Raw genomic sequence first — 27,862 nt, 5'->3', positions numbered from 1 at the left:
CTTGAGGTCATCCGCGTACATAAACACACGACATCGAAAATGTAACACTGCATCGCTGATGTATAATACAAAGAGAATTGGTCTCAAATTTGAACCTTGCTTTACTCGGCCACAAGTGTTGTACGTCTATGAATGGTAGCTTGGTACATTGTTAACAAGTAATGACTTAAAAAGATCACACAAACCAAAAGCATTCAATTTACTAAGAAGTATGGAAATAATGATCTACAACATCAAAGGTTGTTGCTTACGGTTATCTAATGCAGTGACAAATACTGAACTTATTCACAGAGGTTAGTTGACGTTGTTTTGCCTTTCATAAAGCCGTATTGACTATCACTTATCTTACAAGCTATGTGACTAGACAGATTTATAGCTAAGATAGACTCAAAAATTTTCGCAAAATTTGAAATGATCGCTATTGGTCTATGTTTTTCCACATTTTGACGCTCTGATGCTGTAAATATATGGACTATTATTTAAAAAATATTAATGATGTCATGGAAAAATAAAATTTAATAAATTTTTTTTCCTAAAGTTTTTTATTTCACTATTTTAATTTTATAAACAATGGTGCAGTTTTTAAAGGAACAAGCAGAGAGCTAATTGTAGCAAATTTATTAATGTATTGTTAATAATACAATATTTGACATAAACAAAAACAAGTTAACTTTAATAAACAAATACGCGCAGAATATATTATACCTACTATACGTATTCAAGTATCCTCATGTTATTCTCATTATGTTGTATTTCAAATTTCATGGTCCGGAAGAAAGTATTAGTTCCAAAGACTATCGCGAGTAGGTACTTCTACAAAGAAAGAGGAGTACTTTGTTTTTTGGTATACACGTTTTATCAGTCTCTAATCACAATCTGGAAGTTCTAATGTGCAATAATGGTGACGTCACAGCTTAGATATTGCAACAAATTGCTTTTATCAGCACACAACTGCATCAGTGGTGTTCAGCTTCCGCTACACAATGGGTAATCGTCTAAGTTTTATCATTCTGCTGACAGTAGCTTTAACTTTAGTGATGTGCGACGTTTCTAATGATAAAATTGAGGACGATGGTCATTTAATCAAGAAGAAAACTCCGAGTGAATGTAATCTTCCAAATGAATTAAAGACCGAAATTGCCTCGTATTCTTCAACCGTGGAAAAAATTATTAACGCTGCTGTGAATGGAAGTTTCAAAGGAGTAACGTATCAGGAATTAACTCTTTTTGTTGATACATTTGGTAATCGGATAGCAGGTTCCCAAAATTTAGAAAATGCAATCGATTATATGATAAATAAATCTATAGCTGATGGCCTTGATAATGTTCATGGTGAAGACGTGCAAGTTCCGCACTGGGTAAGGTATGTGAAAAAGGTGCTATAATGCTGATTGAGGCGGTACAATAAAACGTGGAAAGTGGGGAGAAATAATCACGGCACCTCATTGTCTAGTCCTAGTGGTTAGGATGTCCCCCCGGCAAGTAGGAGACTTGGCTTGGATTCTGAATGAGGTAGTGACATTTTTCCTTGCTTTGCCCAGTCGATGACCACCGACAGGTAACATACGGTGTTTTGCGGTCCTCAACGCTTGCTTTCGAGCAACGACCGTAAGAGTGGTCGGAGCGACACCAGTATCTATCGCCTTCACACTCCAGCTCGACCGGGCTATCGTGGCGGGTGCGTATGGAGGGTGTATTTCTACTGTGGAGGCAGAGAATAAAACGTGGTTAGATAGAATGCTTGCTTGGCCAGTAGGAGACATACCTCGAACCGGTTATAACCGGTGACAAAACGATGGTGCAAAAAATAATAATACAAATATGTATGTTAAATACGAGTATGGTGCATGTACATACGTGTAGGCTTGTATACTATAACAACTGCCTATAGACAATTCTGTTGTTACTTTTAAGGTATTTAGCAGTAGTTTCAGGTGTATCAAAAATATTTTTACAAGTTTTGTTATTAAATCAAATTTTATCTTTGGTTATCCCAAATACCATACTTACCAGTTTTGTATGTTAAACAGTGTTCTAATTTTAGAGGATTCGAGTCTGCAACTCTTGTTGAACCTCATAACTCTAGCCTCTCTATACTTGGTTTGGGTGGCAGTATCGGCACATCTCCTGAGGGAATTTTGGCTGAAGTACTGGTAGTCAAAACATTCGATGATTTACAAAGTAAAGCCGAACAGGTACGCAGGCTGAATTGTTATTTTTTTGTAGATGAATATGTTTAAACGCATCAATTCTTTTTTAAAGCAAAAATTGTGTTTCTACAGGCGAAAGACAAAATCGTCGTCTATAATGAAGACTTTGTCTCTTATGGATCTGCTGTCATTTACAGAAGCAATGGTGCTATAGAAGCTTCTAAAGTAGGAGCTGTAGCAAGTCTTATAAGATCAATTTCCCCCTTTTCACTAAATACGCCTCATACGGGCATGCAAAGTTATGCAGAAAATGTTACAAAAATACCTGGAGCTGCTATCACAATAGAAGACGCTCATTTTCTGCAAAGATTGCAAGACGAGGGTAAAACAATCAAGATTTTATTAAAAATGGAAGCTCAAACTCTGCCTGACACCACTTCGAGGAATGTTGTTGCCGAAATTGAAGGTACAGAACACCCTGAAAAAGTAGTCATAGTTTCTGGTCATATTGATAGCTGGGATGTTGGTAATGGTGCCATGGATGATGGTGGAGGCCTTTTTATTTCCTGGGGAGCGTTAGCACTTTTGAAAAGTTTGGGTCTGACAGCTAAAAGAACCGTAAGGTAAGTGTCGTGGAAAAATAATGCAATTTATTGTTTAATTAAAAACAGGGCCATATTTTGGACAGCTGAAGAGCTTGGTTTTGTTGGAGCATATCAGTACGCTACAGATCATGCCAATGAAACCGATAATTTTATTTTCATGATGGAATCTGACAATGGAACTTTTAATCCTATAGGATTACAATACAATGCTGGTACTACTGGAGGGTGCATAATACAAGAAGTCATGAAGTAAGCTATTTTGTTTAATACATGTCTATAAACAGAGTATTTATCTGGGAGAGTTTTAGACTATTAGCTCCAATTAATGCAACAGGAACACAGCAATCACCTTCAGTAGGTTCTGACATCGAAATATGGACTTCAGAAGGAGTGCCAGGTGGTTCTCTTGATACTGAAAATGATAAGTATTACTGGTATCACCATTCCAACGCAGATACTCTAGAAGCAGAAAGTACTGATTATCTAGATAAAAATACCGCTTTGTGGGCATCTGTTGCTTACGTTTTGGCAGATTTAAGTATTGATTTTCCACGCGAGACGACATAAGGATAAGAGAGGATTAGTTTAAGATTACCTATTTATTGTTCAATGTACGTACACATTAGAGTGATTCAAAAAAAAAAAAAATTTTTTTTTTTCGTGCAAAGAGGTTCAAAAGTTTCTTTTCAACGTAAAAAAATACCAGTTAAAATTTGAGCTCTTAATATTAATATTAAGACCGTCCGCATCGCGTTTTTCTATTTCCCATAAGAATAACATGGGAAAATTTTTGTTTGCACCTTCTGATTTTTATTGCTAGCCCGTCGTGTGTCGTGAAAAAAATTCAATCACATATTTTTATAGAGAATTGAACGCTCTACAAAAAGTGTCTCCTATGATTGTGCGAGAAACCTGATAGTTGAAGAGTTATTTTAGGCTAAAGTTAAATTTATCGCAAATTTTGACGTTTTTGATGCATTACAATAAATTTGATGGTCTTATTGGAATAAATCACCACAAAAATTTATACACATTTTAAATTTAGTTTTTTAAACAGTAATTGTTTATAATTTTATGCTATAATAAGGCCAGTAAAACTCTTTCCGAACATTTTCAGCATCAGTGGGTTAAAAAATCATAGTCAGGTTTCTCGCAAAATCATAGGAGACACTTTTTGTAGAGCGTTCAATTCTCTATAAAAATATGTGATTGAATTTTTTTCACGACACACGACGGGCTAGCAATAAAAATCAGAAGGTGCAAACAAAAATTTTCCCATGTTATTCTTATGGGAAATAGAAAAACGCGATGCGGACGGTCTTAATATTAATATTAAGAGCTCAACTTTTAACTGGTATTTTTTTACATTGAAAAGAAACTTTTGAACCTCTTTGACACGAAAAAAAAAATTATTATTTTTTTTTGAATCACCCTAGTACACATGTATGCATTATTTCAGTGAAAATCCATGAAATTGTAATTAAACACTTAATAGTTGACTATTTGAACGGTTTTGACAATAATTAGGTAAGGCGATGTACCCAATTGTAGAACTGGCTGTCTTTAAGTTTACCTATTACTTATTTTAATTACATATATACTTATAAAATTTATAGACTATTCATTTACCTACTACTTGTAGTAAAAAAACGTAAACGATCTCACAATGGACAATGTTACGTAGTAGTTGCGTTAAAATAACATTATCTTATTTTATTTTAACAAATTTAAGTTTGGTATATTTATTTTTATACCGGGCGATTTTTTAATTTTTGATCTAATTATTATCGAAGAATTTGTTGACAAAACAAATTCGGCTGAAAATTAAATCGTAACGTGAACTTGTGAAAATGGCAACAAAATACAATTTAGCTGTATATGTGTTTTGTGATTTACGTTATACACGGTGATTTCGAAATATGTGCAACAAAAAAAAATGGGGAATAGCTCACAATAAGGTTATGGCTCTGCGTAAATTTCACGTTCCTAAGTGGCAGCAATATCTGAAAAAAATTATTTGAAATTAAAGACAGCTGGTAGTGTTTCGTGACGTATATATGTAAATACTACAATGAATGGCACACAGCGAGTACCCTTAAGAACCACAAAAAACGTACACTGATAAGGAACGTGCAAAAAGACAATACAGGCAGTCATGTAGCAGTTTATTAGTATCGCTTGGTGTGCTTGGTTGTGTTTGACAATGGTGAATTTTACCAATTCTGAGCGTGTTTTAAGTCAGTGGTACAGCATCTCCGAGATTATGGTCCCTTCGAGCTTCAAACTCACGATCGTGGCCACAGCAGGACCGAAGGAATACAGTAAGCAGAAGAACAAATTTTGGAACCCGACGAAAAAGAGCCCGACTTGCAACTGAAGTTGGAGTTTCACAGTTTGTAGTGCATCGTACATTAAAAGAACAAGACCACATCCATACCAAGTTCAAAAAGTGCAAGGTTTCGAGCCCGCTGATTGTCCATCTTGTGTAATTTACTGCAAATGGTTGTTATGGCAGTGTCGTGAATGCCCTAACTTTTTAAAGTGTATTTTGTTTACGGATGAACCAGGATTCACTCGCAATGCTGTTTTCTACAGCCACAGCACTCACATTGGGTCCGATGAAACAATATTTTCAACATTTCTTATAAAAAGGTAGCAGCATTCTAAGTTGCTCTTATTTGTGTTCTAATAAACAATGTGGAATCGTTGTGACAACGACCAAACATCCGTCAGAATAAACTGTCGATCATCATGAAGCATTGCCAAAAATCGGTCCTTCTCAGAACCACCATTTTTTTTCTACAACGAATAATCTTTCGCACTGACCTTTAACGATGGATGAATGCATGAATGAACGAATGATAAGCAGTAAAAAGTTGGTTTTACTTTTAATTGAAACTGAAAGTTGTTCTAAGAGAAAACTTACGTAATTTGGTGACGTAATGGGCAGCTAGAACTACATCAGAAATTTTAAAAATCACCCAGTGTATGTTTATAATTTAACTGTCTTTAATAAAAAGCATTTAGGCAAGACTTTTAACATTACGGGTATGTACGAAAAAAAAAATTATTGTTATTGATGATATGATTATTATTAGTATAGTTACGAAATAAACCCATACGTCGCCCCGGTACGACGCCTATGGGTTCTAATACGGGGCGGACGCCAACTGGGCACCAACTAATTCCAGGTAAATTTTGCGGGTAGTTACGATAGGCCAACTCGGCACCGAGCCCCAAATAAAGATCGGTGAACTCGGCACTACAGCAGCAGGTATGGTAACAAGGGTTAATCCGCCCACTTCCCGAGATATCTTCCCTCTAGTCAAATCGTTATGTGCAAATAAATAACACAAATCTGCAAATTTAACTTTTGAAAATTTGTTTTTGTTCTGATGGCTGTATTGGATAGTTTTTTTAGCGTTGATTATTATGTGTATGATATATGTTTGTCGCTTTCATGTAAGGTTTATTTGTTAAACAAGATTAAAACTGAAATTTTTAAATAGTATAAGAATATTATAGAAATACTGTTAATAGATTTTTTTCATAATCTGCATACAAAAATTTATTGGATGAGATGGTTTTTCTGTTAACAGGACCGATTTTATTTTTTACTTTGTTTACTTAATTTTTTGGTTTTTGAAAATTTGTAGGTGATAATGTGATACCATTGTTTAGTTTCGTTTCTGTAAAGTTCTTTGAGATAAAAAAAAACACTGCTATATGTATATGTAGGTAAAATCATTTACCTATATATAATTTTAAGTAATAAAAGATATTTTGGAACAATTGTTTTAATTTAATGAATTGTACAAATATTTCCTGTTAAAAAACATATTTTTATGTTATTTAAACAATATCTCTTTTTTTTTAGACGTGATAGAATTTTTTTAATATTTTTCCTGTAATTAACGTACTAAACTCTATCAAATAAGTCATTTCTCTACACGCCAAGGCAAGGTAAGGTTTCTGTTTTAATTTTATTGAACTTATTCTTTTTTTTTGTGGAGGGGGGGGGGAGGGATTTAAACGTACTGGAATTTTTTGCAATTTTTTTCCGGTATCAATGTCCATAAGTCTAGTAATAGCCTGTCAAAGTTAAGACACGTTTTTTGTTGCAGGCCTGTGTAATAATTGAAAACTAGATGAAATACTTTTTGTTAAATGCAAAATACTTAGATACAATGATTTATTTTATATAATTATTTATTATTAATAATTACAAATTTTGTATCTATGCGACACGAGTTTGACGAATTCGTAGTCTGTTAAGATGCCGTTTTTAAGTTGATGCAATTTTTCTTCTAAAAACAATTCGGCTTTTCGAACCCTACATGTTTTTATCACTGCTGGGATGTGTATAGCAGTGGCGGCTCGTGAAGTTTTCTTCAGAGGAGGCTCAAATTTGAAAAGCACTACTTTTTATATCTTTTATTATCTGAATAATTTTTTTCGTCATGTCCACGAAAAGAACACTCTTGCGTTGACAGATAAATTATATTCCATCGATTTGTCTTTTCAAAATTGCCCAATTTTCACCAACTTTCTCGTAATAGTTCTCCCTTTTATGAGCCGAATCTAAATGATTGGCAATGTTTTGTTTACCAAGCATTTCTAATTTAATCGAAGAAAATATGTGGTCCTATGATTTTTCATGCCTTTCTATAGCTCGTGACAAATTTTGTAAATTATTATAGCCTGTTTTACCCCAAACGGAAGATTTATCACTTATAAATAATACCTACACAATTCTAACAGTATAATTTGTTTCTTTTAAAACCGAAGCCGTTAACTATTTAGTTTTATTATAATTATTTTCACGAAATGCTCTGTTTTGTTTCTAATTGTAACTGTCAATACCATTAATTGGAGTGATGGTGTTGGTCTCCCCTTGTGTACCCTTACCTACGCAAAGCCTAAACACCACCATCACTGAACAGGGAGCTCGCGAAACCACCTCAAAGTTTTTCCTACTTACACCCGATTGCGCCAACTAATAAGAAAGAGATAAAGTTATCTGTACGACTTGATCTGAAAAGAGATGAACTAGCCGGAGGCTAGCGGCTTGGAGCGGCAGTCCGATCAACGTTTTAGCCAATGCAATAGAGACTGACGATGCGTCAAGGTTACGGTCTCATTTTTCAGATGCATCGTCGTTCGGAGGCTACCGGCTAGCAAGCCTCTGCCGCTGAAGTCAAACGCGGAGTGGTGTGAATTATGATTGTGAGGGCGCAAATATAAATTTTTTCGACATTTTAACCTGATATATGATGAAAGTAAATGAATTCCAACAAAATATTCTGAAAAATAACAAATGTCTACAAAAATATAAATTCTTTCATCGAGAAAAATTAGAGGAAGCTCAGCTCCAAAAAACAGAGGAGGCTCAGCCTCCCCTGCCTCCTCTGAGGAGCCGCTACTGGTGTATAGATTGAATTTTAATATATATACTGGTCTACATATATACATAAGCTGCTACTACCGGTTCATTCATGAACTACCTGAAGCGGGTGGTTGGTGTCGAGTTGGCCTATCGTCAAAGGGTAGTTTTTAAAATTACCTGAAATTGCTGGTGCCGAATTGCCATGTTTATTTTATGACGGATTAGGCTTAGTGCCGAGTTCACCTGTACCCCTAATACGTACGGCGATGATGGCTCATTGTCGGTGACGGCGGCCGGAGAAGAGCCTGGAAGCGTAAGTCGCAATGGGTGCTCCAGACAAGTCTAGAAGCGGTGACCGAGGCGTTTCGAGAAGGATCGCAAGACTCTTTAAATGGAAACCACCGTCGGGAGCAGGCAGAGTTATGTCCAGACAATGGGAGAAGTAAGGTCTATCAAATCCCTTCCAGTCAGATTTATTTTGTACATAATCGCTGTGTAAATTCCAGTTCCTAAGAAATAAATTGTTGAGTTTTACCCACGCCGATTTAAATCACCCCTTCAACGTAATAGTATTCAAAAATATTTTTAAGCCGTAAACTTATCTGTGTTGAAACACTTATATTGTCAAAAAGGCAAATATTATCCACAGACTCTTTTAATTTTCGTAAAATTTTATCGATGATAATTAACCGAGAGCATTACAGGTACATTTTAAGTAGCTGTGTGAAACTTTTTAAAAATACATAGTATTGAAGTGAAGGTATGGGCTGTTATTTAAATAGTTATTTGTGTATCAAGGCCATAAAGAAGAACTTTTTTGGCCGATTTACAGTTTGAGGCCGAGGGGTAGACGGAGCCTACAAATCAGATGAGGCCGAGGCGTGACCGGTGCCTACAATACAGATGACGCCGAAAAAGTTCTCTTTGGCCGAGGTGCATACAACGTTTTTAGGCGACCATACAAAAAATAATTGGTTATGTAAGTAATTTTGGGGTTAGAAAATATTTTTCGTCGTTGGAGGAAATTTGATAAAAACCGAAGTGCTACTTTTCCTCTATTAATGACAAAAGTGGTACCGTTATGTTTCATAATCATAACGGTATTTAGTAAAGGTGGAGTTCAAATTCCTAACAGCCTTTTGGCTTTTTCACTTAAAAAAAATTGGTCATTCGAAGAGGGTGAGAGTTTCCGGAACGGGCTAAAGGCGAGTGGAGGAACTCATAAGAGTGGAATGACCAATTTCTCACGAGTTTAACACTATATTTTTTCTGTTCATATAATCAAGGAAATAAAGACAAAAAAATCAAGATTTATTTTGATTAACATTAATGATGACGTGTAAACAAAACATAATCAGGGTAACGCATTGACGAGATCAATTTTTATTAGGGGTGATAGTGGTAACTGTGGAGAAAAGAAAATGTTGCGTTCTGGTTGGATAAAAGCTGTAGAGAAAAGTGCTCATTCTTCAATACATTGAAAAATGCTCAATTTTCTCAATCCAAAAGGCAGAAAAAGTAATTTTCACATTTCAGTACAAAAAAGTACCACTTCATGGACCTGATCGGAGACGTAAAACGACTAGATTTGTAATGGTCGCCCAAAAAATATTAATGATCCCATGACAAAACGGCATTTATTAGAAAACTTCTGTGTCTAAATTTTTGTATTGAATAATTTAAAGCAAAGTTTTCGGTATTTTAATTTTATTGGCAACTGGACACTTTTATTACAAAAGTAACTTTAATTAGCAATAGCGATGCACGAAGGCAATCAATGGTGAAACTTATAAAAAACAAGCATACCTTTAATTACAGAATAAGTCTTAAAAAATATTAATTAAATTAAATATCTAAAGACAAACAAAAACTAAGTATCTTCATATTATTCTTATTATAATTTCTTGTGGTTATGAAATCAAGTTTCATGGTCATGGAAGAAAGTACATACTAGTTAAATGGAGCATTGTGAGTACTTTTACGAAGACACAGAATTACTTTCTTTATCGGTATACACGTCGTATCAGTGTTTAAACAATCATGAAGACTTTATCTCTGGACGTTCTAATGTTCAATAATGATGTCAGAGGTTAGACATTGAAATAAATTACTTTTATCAGCACACGACGGCTTCAGTGGTGTTCAGCTTCCGATACAAAATGGGTGTTCGTCGAAATTTCATCGTTTTGTGGACAGTAGCGTTAACTTTAGTGGTGTGCGACGTTTCTAACAATAAAATTGAAGACGATGACAAATTAATAACAAAGAAGAGGACTCTCAGTGAATGTAATCTTCCAACTAAGTTAAAGACCGAAATTGCTTCGTATGCTTCTACTGTGGAAAAAATTATTAACGCTGCTGTGAATGGAAGTTTCAAAGGAGTAACGTATCAAGAATTAAGTCTTTTTGTTGATACATTTGGTAATCGGATAGCAGGCTCCCAAAATTTAGAAAATGCAATTGATTACATGATAAATAAATCTATAGTTAACCGCCTTGATAATGTTCATGGTGAAGAAGTGCAAGTTCCGCACTGGGTAAGGTATGTACCGTATGTAAAAAAGGTGCTATAACGATGATAATCTTTTACTGCTTTGTTACACACGATACGGGATGCAAATAATTAATTCTCTTATGTATAATAGAGCATCGGTTATGTATATGAAGGTTAGTCAACCGATGCGTCAGTCATTCCAACGTGAACCTCGAACGCGGAAAACCCGCGATTTTGCGGTAAACCATGCTTAACAACCAGTAATCACTGGTCACAAAACGCTGGTGCAAAAAGTAGACTTTGGGACTGCATGGGCATCTATGTACGTTCTTTACTTGTATGTGTCCGTACATAATGTCGGGTTTTATACATTAACTACTTACATTAAAAAAATGGTACCGCTTCAATTCCTCGCGCACAATTCATCGCGCGACAATTGATCGCAAACAACTGATCGCAGCGTCAATTGGTCGCAGCGACAACTTGTCGCAACGACAACTGGTCGCAGTCAGAATTCATCGCAACACAATTCGTCGCAAGTACAACTGGTCGCATGCGACAATTGATCGCAGGCGAAAAATGATGGCGTTTATAGAGAAAATAAGTAATTGTTATGAATGAGGAAAATAAAATAAAGTGCTATATTCTCAAAAATTTCATTATTTCTAAAAAAGTGTCAAAATAAATACATAGGAGTTCCATAAAAACAGTAACTATTAGGCTAATTTCCGACTAAACCAAAGTGCAAAAAAGTGAAAATATTGTAAAATATTTTTTTTTTATGCTGACACGTATCTCGTCAGTATGCTACTGTAATGTTCATTTGGATTTATTCGTCTTATTGATTAGACACTCAAGTAAGTGATTCAAGCTTTTTTTCTCACAAGTTTAGTTTGTCAATTAAACGAGTGAAAAAATAGCTTTCAAAACGTGTTGCACGTCATTTTTTTAAATAAAAAATGGTTTTAAAATTATTACAACTGTCGAATTAAGAATTTATAGATTTATCATAATCAATAAAATCGTGAAAAAACTCTCGTTACAGTTTTAAGTGAAAAAGTATTATTTTCATTACGTTTGATAGTTTAAAAAATTAAACATTTTTTTTTTTTTAAATTTGGTGCAAAGAAATTTGAATTTATATATTAACAATTAATCTTGGAGTTTACTGCATTCTTTGCAGACAATTTTTTGGTCACTACAAATTAGTTCTGGATTATCTTTAATCCATGACAAAACCAAAGATGTTTTTTCATTCAGAACTTTTGTGAACGCTCACACTGTTAATGAGGCGCTTGTAGATACGAAAGAATGAATAATTTATCTCATTCCCTTTGCTAAATACCTACATACCAATCTCAACTTTTACGCCATTTGTGTAAACAAGATCGTAAAAAGATTAGTTTTGACCATGGAGCAAAGAATATACTCATACTGGAGGAAGTGCCAGACTTAAAATGATGGTTTCCAGCCAAACCGGTAAAGTGTCATAAACAGTACCCGTCATTATCCAGATAAGACTGCCGAGGACAGTGACGTAGTTTTTTTTTTTTTTGAAACGGCTCATGGAATAAAAATTGTTGAATAAAACAACGCACATAACAGATTTATATTCTTCTCTATTAATTAATATATTATTTAAAATATTTAAATCAATCAATACATCACGAGTAACAAGTAATACAAACAGTATCTATCGTAAAAGGAATTTTTAGAAATAATTTTCTCGTGATTAATCGGTTGCAAAAGGTCAAGAGGGACTCGAAGCGAGCCCTGACAAACTTATTAGCGGCGCCAGCGGAGATCTCCAACTGGCCGCGGTACCACCATGGACACTCGCAACCTTCTTTTTCGAGAATTGTCAAAATGACATTGCCAAACTCAAAGCAATCATGAATTAAGCATTTCATTTTGAATTCAGTTAGTATCAAGTGGTACACGGTATTCGTATTTTGGGTTGCGTAAAAATAATTTTCAGAAGTAATTTTCTCGTGACTAACCTGTATATGTATTTTTTACACCCTCATATGGTACAACTGAATTTCTCTTCAGTACAATACTAGTCACATAATAATAATTAAAAAGTAAGTTTTTAGTTGCATAAGTACCTACATTTCTTAGATTTCCCGGTAACACATAATTATTCTTGACACTCTAACAAAAGTTTTTGCAATATATATTTACAATACATGTAAACCTTTCTCAAACCCTGTAAACGATCCGTTGCAATTTACAAGGGATTAAAATAAGTATTATATCCGTCCAGTGGAATTTACATTCGCTGCATATGGATACTCTAGATGTACAATTAGTTCATAAATTTTATTGTTTGGTGATATGTATAAAGACAAGAATAGACAATAGAGGCAATTCTGTATCAAAATGTGTTAAAATTTAAAGGTTGTTAAAAATATGATTTTTTAAATAATTATATAATAAATCTAGTTAAGAACAATAACCACTTTTTCTATGTTGAGTACTTATTATAATGAAGCTAGTTGCTATAATATAATAGGTAAAATAAGCAACGACATAAATCGTAACAATCTCTTAAAAAAAATAACCAAAATGACAATTCATTAACAAAAAATCTTATGTATAATAACAAGGTGTTTACGCTCGCATTTTTTAATTTTTAAAGTGCAATTACAAACTTCGTCATTTATCTATATTCAAATTGTTTTTAATTCGATATTTACACCTTACCTGATTGCTAAATTTATTGCAACTTAAAATTCAGAATACAAAATATTTAGTTTTAATAAAAGAAAATACTTCCCGATGAATTTTACCTTGCGATCAATTGACGCTGCGATAAATTTACGTGCGATCTATTGTCGCTGCGATCAATTTACGTGCGATCAATTGTCGCTGCGATCAATCGTCGCCGCGATCAATTGTCGCGTGCGACCAATTGTGCTGCGACGAGTTGTTTGCGATCAATTGTCGCGCGATCAGTTGTTTGCGACCAGTTGTCGTAGAATCCTAAAAAATATATCATACGATTTAGGTATTCAGAAGTAAGTATGGGTTGGGAAACTGTATGTGAAAATAAAATTCCCTTTATAATCTATTTTAGGAGATAACTATTAAGGGTTTGCCAAATTTGAGACAAAAAAGGGTTTTATTAAAATGAGCTTCTTTATTATTAATTAATTTTAAGTAATTAAACAAAATTTTACCTAAAACAAAATTTCTTTTTTTCATCCTGCATTCTGCTGCAGTAGAGTACTTGTAAACAAATTAAAATTTCTTCTGAAAACCAAGACAACCTTTTACGCCACATATGTAATTATGATCGTATACTGGTTTTTGTGTACTTATTTGTTATCATTAAGAATTATTCAATATGTTGGTTGCGCAAGTTTTGTTGAATTATTCTTTTACAATTTTTGCTATCAAATTAAATTACGAGTATATTTTTGGTTATCTCAATTAAAAATTTGTTATGTTAAACAGTGTTTTGGTTTCAGAGGATTCGAGTCTGCAACTCTTGTTGAACCTCGAAACGCTAGTATCTCTATACTTGGCTTGGGCAACAGTGTCGGCACACCTCCAGAGGGAATTTTAGCTGAAGTGTTGGTGGTGAAATCATTTGATGATTTACAAAGTAAAGCTGAACAGGTATTCATTCCGTTTTGTTATTTTGTTGTAAATATAAATATACATATGCATCAGTCCTTTAATTAAAGCAAAAATTGTGTTTTTATAGGCGAAAGGCAAAATCGTCGTCTACAATGAAGATTTTGTCTCCTATGGATCTACTGTCATTTACAGAGGCAAAGGTGCTACAGAAGCTTCTAAAGTAGGCGCTGTAGCAAGTCTTATAAGATCGATTACCCCATTTTCACTAAATACCCCTCATACGGGCATGCAAACTTATGGACAAAATGTTACCAAAATACCTACAGCTTGTATTACCTTAGAAGACGCCCATTTCCTACAAAGATTACAGGACGAGGGTAGAACGATCAAGATTTTATTAAAAATGGAAGCTCACACTCTTCCAGATAAGACTTCGAGGAATGTTGTTGCCGAAATTGAAGGTACAGAACATCCTGAAAAAGTGGTGATAGTTTCCGGTCATATTGATAGCTGGGATGTTGGTAATGGTGCCATGGATGATGGTGGAGGTTTTTTTATTTCATGGGCAGCCTTAGCACTTTTGAAAAGTTTGGGTCTGAAGGCTAAAAGAACCGTAAGGTAAGTATCATGAAGAAATAATTCAATTTAAAAATGTTTAGATAAAACAGGGCTATATTTTGGACAGCTGAAGAGTTTGGTTATGTTGGAGCATACCAGTACGCTACAAGGCATGCCAACGAAACCGATAATTTTATTTTTATGATGGAATCTGATAGTGGAACTTTCGATCCTGTAGGATTACAATACAGTGCTGGTACCACTGGAGGGTGTATAATACAAGAAGTCATGAAGTAAGCAATTTTGTTCAATATATCTATAAAAAAGAGTACTTATCGGGGAGAGTTTTAGACTACTGGCTCCAATTAATGCAACACGAACTCGACAGTCACCTTCGGTAGGTTCTGACATCGAAATATGGACTTCGGAAGGAGTGCCAGGTGGTTCTCTTGATACTGAAAATGATAAATATTTCTGGTATCATCACTCAAATGCAGATACTCTAGAAGTAGAGAATCCTCAGTCTTTAGATAAAAATACCGCTCTGTGGGCATCTGTGGCTTACGTTTTGGCAGATTTAAGTATTGATTTTCCACGAGAGACGACGGATGGATAAGAGAGGATCAGGTAGTGAATATTGTTAAATGTACATAGGTATTATTTTGTTGATAAAAACTAATAAATTGTAAATAATCACCTAATATGGTCTTATTTGATTATATGAACGGTTTTGATAATGAGAATTGAGGAATATATCTCACACTACATACCTATAACAAGAAACTATCGAACAAAAGTTACCTTTAGGTAAACCGAATACTTCTAGTATAGTATATATTACGATATTACTTCTTCAAGTGCTATCTAAGCTTCTCATGCTATTTTGATTATGTTTTGTTGGGTTGATTAAAACAAGTTTCATGGTGATTGAAGAAAGTATTATTTATAAATGCTATCGTGAGTACTACGAAGAAACGGGAGTACTTTTTTTAATTGATATACACGTTGTGGCCTTCAAACAGTTATGAAGACTTTATCTCTGGATATTCTAATATTCAATAATTATGATGTCAGAGGTTAGACATTGAAATAAATTACTTTTATCAGCACCCGACTGCTTCAGTGGTGTTCAGCTTCCGATACATAATGGGTGTTTGTCGAAATTTTATCGTTTTGTGGACAGTAGCTTTAAGTCTAATGGTGTGCGTGGTTTGTAATAATAACACTGAAGACAATGACAGTTTAATAACAAACAAGAAAACTCTCAGCGAATGTAATCTTCCAACTGAGTTAAAGACCGAAATTGCTTCGTATTCTTCGACTGTGGAAAAAATTATTAACGCGGCTGTTAATGGAAGCTTCAAAGGAGTGACGTATCGGGAATTAAGTCTTTTTGTGGATACTTTTGGTAGTCGGATATCAGGTTCCCAAAATTTAGAAAATGCAATCGATTACATGATAAATAAATCTATAACTGACGGCCTTGAAAATGTTCATGGTGAAGACGTGCAAGTTCCACACTGGATAAGGTATGAAAAAAAGGTGCTGTAATGATGATGATCTTTTACTGTTTTTTTTTTTTACACACGGTACGGGATGCAAATAATATGCAACGCACTGTTGATTATTATATGAAGATTAGTTAACTGATACGTCCGTCATCTGAACGTGCCCCTCGAATGCGGAAAACGCGCGATTCTGTAATAAGCCATACTTAGAACTGGTTACGATCAATCACAAATCGGTGGCACAAATAAAAAGGTGCATGAACATAGGCCTTCAAGTAACGTATTATAATAAATAAATACATGTATACATAGAAGTAGGCTTGTATACAAGAACTATCTTCACTAGAAAAAATTCTTGTGCGGTTTACACAATCAGCAGTAGTTTAAAGTTCATCAATAATACTTTTACAAGTATTGCTACTGAATTAAATTAAATCTTTTGTGATAACCCAAACGTTCCACCAAAATTGAGACATTCGCATAAAAATTTGATAACCTGCAAAAAATTTAAAATTTTGGTCATGAGTTCTGACAACAAAATGGAACCCAACGTTGCAAAAGTAACACAGCTTTCTAGTTCGCGACACCTTGTATAAAGTAAATGGACTGCACAATTCAAGTTATTATAGTGGCGTACCGACAAATTTAAACATTCATATTGACAGCTGAACCAAGAAAACAAAAATTTAATGCAACAAATCGAGCAACGGGGAACAAGCGATTAACCACAACTCAATAGAAACCATACTAATATATCCGAGTTCTAGAGGTCTGGTTTATGCTGAGGCTTTAGTCCATCCTCCACAAAGAAACAATCAGCTTCATGGTGGCGGAACCCGGTATTCCGAATAAACATTGACATTGACAGTGATAATACTGTCTCTGCCTTTGCTACGCGGTCCTGTGCATTTATCCCGACTAAGGTTCACAACAAATAACTCAGATGATGTTAAATTATACGTTAACGGAAGCTACTGGTTAAATCAAATGAATTTTCCCAAAGTTACATCGTGACAGAAACAAAACACATTAAATACGGCAGAAATAATGTGATTTCAGGTACACCCGTTGCTGTGAGAGGAGTATCCGAGAATAAATGTTTAAAATTCAAGGCGTAGAACGCATAAATGATGGCACAAAACAAGTATAAAATGCTCCGTTCAGATTCGAGTCCACGATGACATTAATTTAATGATTTTCAAAGTTTTTCTTCTCAAATTTTGTAGATGTTTAAAATTAAATCTTGAATGCTAGCAATTTACTATTTTTAAAATACCGAATGAGAAGTTATTAAATGTAAATAATAAAAATTGGGCAAACTATCCAGCACTTTAGGTACATATATCATAATAATTAATATAGTTAATTCCGCGGATTTTTACGTGTTTTAAAGTAACGTTTACGTTGCTATAATAATTATTTTTACAGCAAAACAAATCTAACTAAAACATTCTAAAAGCACCTTCACAAATGGCGCCTTGCTTTCAATAAAATATAGAAATACATGTGTTACAATAATACATGGTGTATTGCGTAGAAACATGTCTTGGATAAAATTACTAGTTCCTCCGTTATTATACAAAAATTTAACAAGCAACAGTTTAAAAACATATGTAGCTTCGAACACCACACACGCCTTTTCGCTTTCACTATCAAAATTTAATTGATACTCTGGTGAGGAAGGGAAAGATCCATTACTAACTTTTGGAAAACCCCCCGAAGGAAAGAATTTATTCTTTATAAAGGTGGTTTCGCTGTTTGTTATTTTTTCTGAAGCTAAATTTAATATTTACGATTTGGTTATCCGAATTATTTCAGTTTTTATGTTAAACAATGTTTTGTTAGAGGATTCGAGTCTGCAACTCTCGTTGAGCCTCGAAACGTTAGTATCTCTATACTTGGTTTGGGCAACAGTGTCGGCACACCTCCTGAGGGAATTTTAGCTGAAGTGTTGGTGGTGAAATCATTTGATGATCTACAAAGTAAAGCTGCACAGGTATGCATGCCGCTTCGTTATTTTTTTGTAAATATGAATATGCATCAGTCTTTTTTTAAACCAAAAATTCGGTTTTTATAGGCGAAAGGTAAAATTGTTGTCTATAATCAAGAGTTTGTCTCGTATGGATCTTCAGCTGTTTACAGAGGCAAAGGTGCTACCGAAGCTTCTAGAGTAGGAGCTGTAGCAAGTCTTATAAGATCAATTACCCCATTTTCACTAAATACGCCTCATACGGGCGTGCAAAGTTATGGGGAAAATGTTACCAAAATACCTACAGCTTGTATTACTTTAGAAGACGCCCATTTCCTACAAAGATTACAGGACGAGGGTAGAACGATCAAGATTTTATTAAAAATGGAAGCTCAAACTCTTCCAGACACGACTTCCAGGAATGTTGTTGCCGAAATTGAAGGTACAGAACATCCTGAAAAAATAGTGATAGTTTCTGGTCATATCGATAGCTGGGATGTTGGTAATGGTGCTATGGATGATGGTGGAGGCGTGTTTGTTTCTTGGGGAGCGCTAGCGCTTTTGAAAAGTTTAGGTCTGAAAGCTAAAAGAACCGTAAGGTAAGTATCGTGAAGAAATATTTCAACTTAAAAATGTTTAGATAAACAGGGCCATATTTTGGACAGCTGAAGAGTTTGGTTTTGTGGGAGCGTACCAATACGCTAGAGATCATGCCAACGACACGGATAATTTTGTTTTTGTTATGGAATCCGACATTGGAACTTTCAATCCTGTAGGATTAGAATACAGTGGTGGTACTACTGGAAGATGTATAGTGCAGGAGGTTATGAAGTGAGCAATTTCGTTAAATATTTATATAGAAGAGTATCTGGTAGTCCTGTTTCAGACTACTTGCTTCAATTAATGCTACTGGAGTACGGCAGTCACCTTCAGTAGGATCTGACATCTACATGTGGACTTCAAAAGGAGTGCCAGGTGCATCTCTTGACACTGAAAATGATAAATATTTCTGGTATCACCACTCAAATGCAGATACTCTAGATGTAGAAAATCCTGATTCGCTAGATAAAAATACCGCTCTTTGGGCATCGGTTGCTTACGTTTTGGCAGATTTAAGTGTTGACTTTCCACGAGAGCTGATGGATGGATAAGAAAGGATAATTTTAAGATTATTGTTAAATGTACATATGTACCTACTATCTTGGTGATAAAATCTAATAAATAAACACTTAATATTTGATTTTTGAACGGTCTTGATAAATAATCAGAATTGAAGTATACGTCTGTCCCCAGAGATAAGGGCAAACTATCTATCATGAAATAGTTGAAACAGTAATTTTGTTATGTTGGGTGCAAATATTATAATACTTTCTTTAGCAGCACTTGTTGCAGCCGACTGCAATTTATCTGAAGAATTAAAAAATGAAATAGCGTCTTATGCAACTACAGTTGACTTAATCATCACCGCCGCTACTAAAGGAAGCTTTAAAGGTGTTACCTATAATGAATTAGCAAAATTTGTAGATAGATTTGGTGGACGCAAAGTAGGATCAAAAACTTTGGAGGATTCGATAGATTATATGTTAAATTTATCACTGGCTTATGATTTACAGAACGTACATGGAGAAGAAGTGGAAATACCCGTATGGGAGAGGTATAGTATTTTAAAATATTTCTTTATGTTAAAATTATTTTTTTTGTAGAGGATCGGAGTCTGCTGTATTAATAGAACCTAGAACCAAAGACATTCGAATGCTTGGATTAATCTATAGTGTTGCTACTCCAGTAGAAGGTATTCTAGCAGAGGTTTTAGTAGTGAAATCATTTGATGAGTTAAAGGAAAGAGCTGCTGAAGTATTTATTTTACTTTTACACATAATTCTTTACTTATGTAAAGTTTTTTAGGCGAACGGCAAGATCGTGGTTTTTAATGAAGACTTTATCAGTTATGGTGAAACAGGACAATATCGTGGTTACGGAGCAATTGAGGCAGCTAAAGTTGGAGCTGTTGCCACTTTGATAAAATCAGTGAGTCCTTTTTCTCCTGCTAATCTTCACACAGGTATTCTTGCATACGACGACAGTATTACTCCCATACCTGCTGCCTGTATTGCTTCTAATGACGCCAATATGTTGCAAAGAATGCAAGAAAGAGGGGAAACTATTAAGATTCTTTTAAAAATGGAAGCTAAAATGTTGCCTAATCAAATATCACGAAATGCCGTCGCAGAACTTAAAGGAAATATAAACCCGGAAAAGGTAGTCATTGTTTCTGGTCATATAGATTCTGTGGATGTTGGAGACGGAGCGATGGATGATGGTGGTGGAGTTTTCATTTCGTGGGCAGCTGCAGCTTTACTCAATTCTTTGGGACTTAAGCCTAGAAGAACTATACGGTAGAAAAGTATTTAACTTGATTTTTGGAGTTTTTCATTTAGTTGTCTTAAGAGCTATCTATTGGACAGCAGAAGAGGTAGGAGGAGTTGGTTTAACTGCTTATCAACAAGTTCACAAAGACGAAATTGAAAATTTCAACTTTGTTATGGATACCGATGTGGGAACGTTTACTCCTTTGGGTATTGAATATGAAGCTGGGGAGAATGGAGGATGCATATTGCAAGAAATAATGCAGTGAGCGGATGAAAGTGGTTCTGTGTATATAATGGAAATTGTAATTTGCTTTTTTTTAGATTGTTAACATCGATTAATGCAACTCAAGCAAGATCTGTTGAAATGGGTCTTTGGCCGGAAACCCCAACGGCTTCTTTATATAATGCAAACGAACAATATTTCTGGTATCATCATTCACCTGAAGATACTATGGACATTGAAGATACCAACGCATTAGATAAATGTACTGCTGTCTGGAGTTCGGTGGCGTACGTTTTGGCTGATTTGTCTGTTGATTTTCCAAAAGACTAATATTTTCTCTTCACTATTAATTCTGTATTACTAATGTTGATTTCCACTTTCACTTTGGTTACAATATTTGTCAAAGAATGAATAAATGCGCTGTATATATATTATATATTTGATGTTTGTTGTATTACATTACATGGATGTTATATTGGTGCTATTCAGGCATTAAGCTACCTTTAGCTGTAAACTAACAATTAACTAACCATATAGATAAAGTAGCGACATCAACAAATGAACCAATAAGTGACCACTTTATGTTTTAAATTTATAAGGGCAAATCCTTTGCAAGAACTGTGTTTGAATACAGGGTTTACGGAAATAATTTTCCATTAGAATGTATAAAAGAAACGTCAGATTTTTTTTACAAAAAAAAAATCGGCAGATTTAACGATGGTCTGTTGTTGGTTTAATGTTTTATTTGTGTTTAGAATGGTTAGTTATTGATGCTTCTACTTTATATAATTTGATTACATAACACCATTGTATATAATATTAATTTTAATAAAATTTTTAACATTTATACAGGGTGAATCTGCTTAAAGATTGCACTGACTTTTGAAATTTTTAGAAAACTCTAAATTTAATGTCAGATTGCATTTTAAAAATATGGATTCTGAATTTGTGTTTTCTTTTTCACCCTGGACTATACAAATATCACAACAGCAATAATACTGATAATTTCGTTTACTAGAACAGATAACCTCTATAAAGTGCAGCTCTATGGTTTTATATGAGTGTTGTTTCGTCTTGGTGTTCAAACACCATCAGCAAAGAATGCTGCGATGAGGATCTTTCCGTGTGGCTTAAGAGTGCAGTTCGTTCTCCATTTTCATTCAAGGAACAATCAGGCGAACTATTATCGCACTGTAAATTTGTAGTAGTGGCGCTACTGGTAGATGGCAAATCATGAATATCTGGAGACGCTAGTGGGGGAAACGACTTTGGGCTAGATTCCAAATTGTCTCTTAGATGCATGACCGGATAAGATTCTTTATACCCAGAAGTACTTGAAGTTTGAGAAATTGCGCTATCTTCATCCCATGAACTCTCAGTGGGTTTACCACGAATTGAAATTCTCAAACGATGTTGATCTGAGATTTGTTGTGGTTGTTGTTGATTATTGTTCGTTGTAACTGGAGGTGTTTCTGTTGTTGGAGTGGACTGAGAGTGAGTGATTGCTGGTGGTGTGGAAGGTACAAGTGGGGAACCTGGCTGAGGAGATTCCTCCGATTCCAATTTGCTGTGTGAGAGCTGAAAAGAAATCATCATTCAAGAGATATATAGTAGAAATATATATATACTTCTACTCGGCTGTTTTTGCGGCTTTTTCGAATTCTAAAGGTTTTGCGACTTTGTGGCTTGATGCGTTGGAGGCGAGATTTGCTGGGATGATTTTCACCAGAGCTATCATCTGCAGGACTTCCCGGACTTAAAGGAGTCGTTGAAGTCTCCCCTGAAGAGTAGGTCACAAATTTATTGACTATTTTAAATGCATTGAATGGAGGAAAAGAGTTTACCTGATGAATGTCTAAATTCTACAGAAGAGACAAATCGGAGTTTATGTGCCTTATGAGACATTAAAGACTCAGATTTAGGCATTTGTACACCATGTTCGTCACTCACAGATGACCTTTGTGATGAACGATCTGAAACATGCAGACATCGAACACCGACTAATAGATGAGTGAAGAGTTTAGAGTGTGTTCAAGGGTAGAATGATTAGTATAGTTTAAAGAGTTTTTCGAAGTCATGCTGTACAATAACACTGCTGAACCGAGTATCTACGTTTTGTGTTATAGTGTCACTAACCAGTTACTGCATTGCATGGAGTTGAACTATCGTTGGCATTTACATCCTGTGCATCACTTGCTGCTTGGTTCGGTGTTGATTGACTAGTGCTGGTGGATGACTCTGGAACTATCGTAATTCCTCTTCGATAGTATTCTAATTTAGAATTCAACAATCTACCTTTGGGCGGAAGTGTTGTGTGCGGATGGTCGGTGGAACCTTTAGATCCATGGTCTCCAGTAAGTAAACTAATAAGTGAAGGCCGTTGTCGTCCATGGTTAGTTTCAGTAGTCATTTGCACCGTGGGTTGAGTGGCTTCTTGTTTTTTAATGTCAGCAGTATTTTCGGAACCTGAAACATGTTTTTTTTTAATGTTTCAAAACTATTAACACTTACTATCTTCCAGTTCTTCTTTGAGTTCTTTCATTTGATGGGCAAGTTCCATTAGAAGAGCTCCACGACTTTTAGGAAATGGTAAACCTATGCCTCTTATTTTATCCCTAATTTTTGCATGAATGTTGCGTTCAAAATCTGATATCGGTGGTTGAGCCAGCTGAAACATTTACATTACGACACACGAGTGACACGTACAGAAAGAAAAACCTTTTGAAATATAAATGGTTGCATTAAAATGAACAGCGGTGTTCTATGTGTGACTACAAAGTCTAAAAAATCCCACAGAAAACTTGCGGCTTCATTCCTTTTCCCTAATTCTCTCATAGTTCGTGCTATTTTATTCCATACTGTCATCAACTCACCTTCAAAGCATATAGTCATTATTTTTAGAGCTAGAATGAATGAATGAGAATCTTTTCTAAACTAAACTTAATTTTTTTACCAAGGAAAGAAACTTGGTACAATGAAGTATTAATTTTTGAAGACGTTTTTGTATCTCTAGTGCCCGTGAAAGTTAAACTTCCTGTACGAATTTCGGCTGTTGATTTTAAGTTAGGTCCTGATGAGGCTACTGATTTGGTATTAGGAGGACTCATTGCATGTAGAACCAAGGTGAGGGCGAAACTGATATCATTTTGTTTCATGGCATTCACATCTAAAATTTGTTTCCTTAAAAACTGTAAAATTGTCTTTTGATTTACCTTTTCGGCCACTTCCAACACGCAAACATAGCGGCATTATCAGATTCATTATCATACTTTCCGTCTTATCCTGGGTGGAAAATGTGGAACTGCCACCACAAACTTGTTCCAGGGTACAGTTATCCTAAGACCGGTTAGTGAAAGAAGAAATTATTTCAATCTGTTGTACTTACATTGGTATTTTGAATTTGGAGAGCAATTAAACGAACTACCATGGAACAGAAGTGAGGTGGAGGAGCTTGACTCATCAAAGCTGCAGTAGCTGAAGAAACCCCTTCGCTAGCGTAATATTCTGTCACTATTAGCGCCTGTAAAATAATTTTAATATGTGTGGATATTAAAAATTAGTTTATTTGTACCTGACACGTATTGATGAGTGCTTTTATGTGTTGCCAGTGCATTATATAAGGATATTTTAGCATGGTGTCATAAATCCCTTTAAGAAGACCTGCAGCTGCATCCCAGTCAGTATTTCTCTAAAATGTAACGTTTAAGTTTAAAAAATTTGTTGTTTTTATGAGTACCCTAATCGAAGGTTTTTTTGATATTTTTTGGAAAACTTTGTCCAGACGTCGCAGTATTGTAACTAGAGCAGGTCGCATAGCATCGTTTGCCCATTCCGTTGACGGTAAAATATAGCTCATGTAGTGTTGCAAGCCTCTACACCCCATAGACTCTGGGTCATACGGTGATACTTTTAATAAACTATGAGCGATATCAGCCAGCCGCTAAAATAACATTCGTTGGAAATTAGGTATAATTGTTTTTAATAAAGTCATACGATGTGTGATCTTATGTCCAACAACTCAATAGTTTTCCCTTCTTGGTTATTCTTTTTGTTTAATTCTATTAACCTAGCCGTTGCTCTGCACATAAATTCTCCTACAAGTGATAAAAGAACATCTCGAGGCCTTCTGTATTCCGCTCTAAGAACTTCCGAGTCTTCTACATCGTGTTCATACATGCTTTTAGCTCTAGAATGTTCGCTCATGAATTTGGAGTGCGATTCATCTTCGAAATCAAAACCAGGAGAGTAAGGCCCTCTGCTGTAGTTTCTTTGGCTAGAGCCTTTGTGTTCTGGGCTCGAACGATAAGGTCCATTGTAGCTCCTAGTGGAAAAATGGTCTAGAATATTGAATTGAACTGGTACTAAACTCACTTAGTCAGTGCCTCACAGTTATTGACTAACGTCTTGATGGAAACTGCAAGGTGATTGATGATTTCCTTTTCGGTTTTACCTTCTTTATTGTACGATGGCAACTGAATGTGTTGGACATAACAAGGTAAGATTGCTTCTAATATTATCTTTAAAATAATTCGAATAATTTTCCAGTGTTAATGTTTCAGTTATACTTACAAGCATTTGATAACCTCTTACACTCTCGGAGGAATATGAAACTACCATCACACATAAAGATATGCAATCTAGAATAGTTACCATTTCGTTTTCGTCGTGATAGCAAAAATCTATGGCTTTTAGTGGTTTTTCTTCTTTTACAAGTTCAGCAATATTTAAGGGATCAGGTGAAGGAGTTTCCAAGCTTAAAAGAAGATTAAAAAGACAACTTGATTGAATCTAAAATAACAAAGTCAGCGGTAGAAATAGTGGTTACAATTTCATCTACTTTATGAGCATCTCCAAACGTTCCTTCTTCATCAGTATCAAGCATTGCAGACACGGAACCAAACATCTGTAGTATGAAGGGTTTTCGATTCATTAAGTAAAACTGCTTAACAGCATATTCAACCGTTGTTGTGACTAACTTATTCGTTTGGTGGTTGGAGTATATTTTGAGCAATGTAGGCATTATCAATAAGTAACTGGAAAACATAAAGTAAGTTTGTATTGATCAATTTTTTTTTTAAATTACCCATTAGTAGAGAAAATGTTTTTAAAGTGAAACGCAGCATTGATGTATGTTGCCATAACATATCTTAGAATACACGCATCTTCTGAATGTAGAATCACAGCACCATTAAGAACGTTCAAAAACAAGTGTATATCACCAGAATATGCAAAATTACCAGCCATTGCTTCAAACATTCGTGCAATTAAACGCACCCACATGAATTTATGTAAAACATCTAAACCCAACAATTCCTTTCCTAAAGCTCCACCTTTGTACAAATCAAGATCAGATTCTAAAGCTTTGCGTGGAAAAGATGGAAGCTTCATCAATTCTTCGTGAAGAAAAACGACGCGTTGTACAACCATGTCAACGTTCTTCAAAATAGCCCAGGTTAATAGAACCTTACCAATCTCAACAAACTTATGAAGAAGTTCTTGCTTCTGTAGAGCATTGAAAGCGTCTTCAGGTTTCATATGTACCAACTCAAGTTGAGGATATTGTGATCGTTTGAAGAAATAATAGTCGCGTACATATGATGCGGGATTTCTGATTTGATCTGTAAAATGTCCACACTTAGTTATAAAGTGTCAGATTAATAAAGAAAGATGTACGTGTTTTATAGTCAACCAAGAAAAATTCTTTTTGACGGTTGTCTTCAATTCCAAAAAAGTCTAGTGCTTCCCTAAGAATTTGACAAAACTGTGTATCTTCTTGCACTGGAAATTGGGAAGGGATGCCTCCAGCATCTGGATCTAAAACAATAATTTTAACAAAACCATAGTAGGTATTTAGTTAATATAAACCTTGTGGTCCATGAACTATAATTTTCTTGGCAGAAGGAACATTAGCAGTTAGTAAAATCGACGCGTCGCATTGTTCTTTCCTTAGAATTTGCTTTAAGTCTTTGAACATAATGCCATGCACACTGTGAACCACCTAAAATAATACGAATAAAAATAATGTTGATTCGTTTATCCTCAATACCATCCATAAGACTGAAAGAGCTGCTCCAATTAACATTTGACCATCTTCATGAGGACTTCTAACGTAGAACATGACGTAGCCTATAATATAATTGTATAATGCAAATGCTGCTTGTTGAGGTAGTTTCGGAATAAATCTAATAACATGTCGTAAAATCTTAAACATCTGTTCTTGCTTCTCGCGTGTTAAACGTTCTAAAATGTATCTTAAAAACAAAGCACTGTCTTCGACTAAACAGCACCAAATCACCTAAAATTACAAAAGTAATGGAGCTTGTTAGAGCAATTTTGTTTCCTACTTGATATGCAACTTCATAAACTGCATTTCCATCTGCAGAAACAGCAGCATCATCTAGCAGGGTTATAATTTGTACAACTGCAGAACACAAACAAGATGGGAAAAGTGAGTGAGCTGAATGAAGGTGATGGCCTGTGTTTCTAGTCTGGCCGTCAGTTTGTTCATCGTCAGCTGCTACAATTTACATTAGACTGAAAATCAGTTGAACACTAATAGCAAACCTTCTTCGTGTTCTTCACTAGTATGATAGAGACTAGGTTCGTGTGCTGCTTGGATAGTAATGGGAATTGTTGTAATCAGAAAGTTTTCCCTTTCTTCCCTCTTCTTATCGTCTTGGGCTTGAAGAGCCATTTTTATAAGTTCGGTTTGTTGCTTTTTTCGAGTTTTTGTTGCGGTTACTAGAGACCTCTGTAATAATACACGTCAATCTTTGGCTGCAATAAAGGTGAAGAATTTCATACGTGTCGTTCTTGATTAATAGTAACTTCTTCTACTTTCGTTTTTACTAAAAGCTCCCAAGGTGAGTCAACAACATCTAAGGATTCGATACCTATCTTTGGAGAGGGTAAGGTAAATTCGATGCCTGGGGGCGGTACTTTAAACAAGATATGAGCACTTTCTTCCATTCTAGGCCAAACTTGATATCTCATTTTCCATAGTACTTGAAATCTA

The 27,862-nt window shown here is 35.1% G+C and overlaps 5 protein-coding genes and 1 long non-coding RNA gene across 16 annotated transcripts in view; 4 read left to right on the top strand and 2 right to left on the bottom strand.

Annotated features, from left to right (window-relative positions):
- Positions 1-970: 970 nt before the first annotated feature.
- LOC135126883 (carboxypeptidase Q-like) lies at positions 971-4,073 on the top strand. The gene is made up of 5 exons (XM_064053084.1): positions 971-1,363; positions 2,045-2,195; positions 2,283-2,773; positions 2,822-3,004; positions 3,064-4,073. The coding sequence occupies exons 1-5, from the start codon at positions 984-986 to the stop codon at positions 3,320-3,322; spliced, it is 1,464 nt and encodes a 487-aa protein (XP_063909154.1). The 5' UTR covers positions 971-983; the 3' UTR covers positions 3,323-4,073.
- Positions 3,089-11,076, bottom strand: LOC135126884 (uncharacterized). Its single transcript, XR_010280149.1, has 3 exons — positions 11,019-11,076; positions 8,404-8,650; positions 3,089-3,167 (listed from the first exon to the last, which is right to left on the bottom strand). It is a non-coding gene; the product is annotated as an uncharacterized LOC135126884 (long non-coding RNA).
- Positions 10,176-15,479, top strand: LOC135126880 (carboxypeptidase Q-like). The gene is made up of 5 exons (XM_064053083.1): positions 10,176-10,683; positions 14,109-14,259; positions 14,348-14,838; positions 14,889-15,071; positions 15,130-15,479. Exons 1-5 carry the CDS (start codon positions 10,301-10,303, stop codon positions 15,392-15,394), a joined length of 1,473 nt encoding a protein of 490 aa, XP_063909153.1. The 5' UTR covers positions 10,176-10,300; the 3' UTR covers positions 15,395-15,479.
- Positions 15,480-15,914: 435 nt separating this feature from the next.
- Positions 15,915-19,493, top strand: LOC135126887 (carboxypeptidase Q-like). The gene is made up of 5 exons (XM_064053097.1): positions 15,915-16,307; positions 18,132-18,282; positions 18,364-18,854; positions 18,904-19,086; positions 19,142-19,493. The coding sequence occupies exons 1-5, from the start codon at positions 15,925-15,927 to the stop codon at positions 19,404-19,406; spliced, it is 1,473 nt and encodes a 490-aa protein (XP_063909167.1). The 5' UTR covers positions 15,915-15,924; the 3' UTR covers positions 19,407-19,493.
- Positions 19,494-19,582: 89 nt separating this feature from the next.
- LOC135126889 (carboxypeptidase Q-like) lies at positions 19,583-21,283 on the top strand. Its single transcript, XM_064053099.1, has 5 exons — positions 19,583-19,909; positions 19,959-20,109; positions 20,161-20,651; positions 20,704-20,886; positions 20,946-21,283. Exons 1-5 carry the CDS (start codon positions 19,599-19,601, stop codon positions 21,175-21,177), a joined length of 1,368 nt encoding a protein of 455 aa, XP_063909169.1. The 5' UTR covers positions 19,583-19,598; the 3' UTR covers positions 21,178-21,283.
- Positions 21,284-21,557: 274 nt separating this feature from the next.
- LOC135126885 (protein unc-80 homolog) overlaps positions 21,558-27,862 on the bottom strand; it is an 80,521-nt gene continuing 74,216 nt past the window's right edge. For 9 of the 11 annotated variants that reach the window (XM_064053085.1, XM_064053088.1, XM_064053089.1 and 6 more), the window contains 23 exons: positions 27,652-27,859; positions 27,412-27,598; positions 27,192-27,364; positions 26,894-27,142; positions 26,713-26,845; positions 26,521-26,661; positions 25,931-26,465; positions 25,685-25,880; positions 25,417-25,635; positions 25,219-25,364; positions 24,841-25,168; positions 24,584-24,787; positions 24,419-24,535; positions 24,233-24,367; positions 24,060-24,183; positions 23,801-24,013; positions 23,566-23,750; positions 23,359-23,515; positions 23,143-23,313; positions 22,984-23,091; positions 22,692-22,820; positions 22,476-22,627; positions 21,558-22,425 (listed from right to left, as the gene is read on the bottom strand). In XM_064053085.1, coding sequence (XP_063909155.1) covers positions 21,901-22,425; positions 22,476-22,627; positions 22,692-22,820; positions 22,984-23,091; positions 23,143-23,313; positions 23,359-23,515; positions 23,566-23,750; positions 23,801-24,013; positions 24,060-24,183; positions 24,233-24,367; positions 24,419-24,535; positions 24,584-24,787; positions 24,841-25,168; positions 25,219-25,364; positions 25,417-25,635; positions 25,685-25,880; positions 25,931-26,465; positions 26,521-26,661; positions 26,713-26,845; positions 26,894-27,142; positions 27,192-27,364; positions 27,412-27,598; positions 27,652-27,859 — 4,735 coding nt within the window. In that variant the 3' untranslated portion in view covers positions 21,558-21,900. The remainder of the gene's footprint in view (positions 22,426-22,475; positions 22,628-22,691; positions 22,821-22,983; positions 23,092-23,142; positions 23,314-23,358; positions 23,516-23,565; positions 23,751-23,800; positions 24,014-24,059; positions 24,184-24,232; positions 24,368-24,418; positions 24,536-24,583; positions 24,788-24,840; positions 25,169-25,218; positions 25,365-25,416; positions 25,636-25,684; positions 25,881-25,930; positions 26,466-26,520; positions 26,662-26,712; positions 26,846-26,893; positions 27,143-27,191; positions 27,365-27,411; positions 27,599-27,651; positions 27,860-27,862) is intronic. The other 2 variants (XM_064053087.1, XM_064053086.1) reach the window with 2 other exon arrangements.

The sequence above is a fragment of the Zophobas morio genome, unplaced genomic scaffold (genome assembly GCF_036711695.1).
Source record: "Zophobas morio isolate AGI-343-1 ecotype UQ-CSIRO unplaced genomic scaffold, CSIRO_AGI_Zmor_V1 ptg000011l, whole genome shotgun sequence".
NCBI lineage: Eukaryota > Metazoa > Arthropoda > Insecta > Coleoptera > Tenebrionidae > Zophobas > Zophobas morio.
This window is presented reverse-complemented; position numbering and strand designations above follow the sequence as displayed.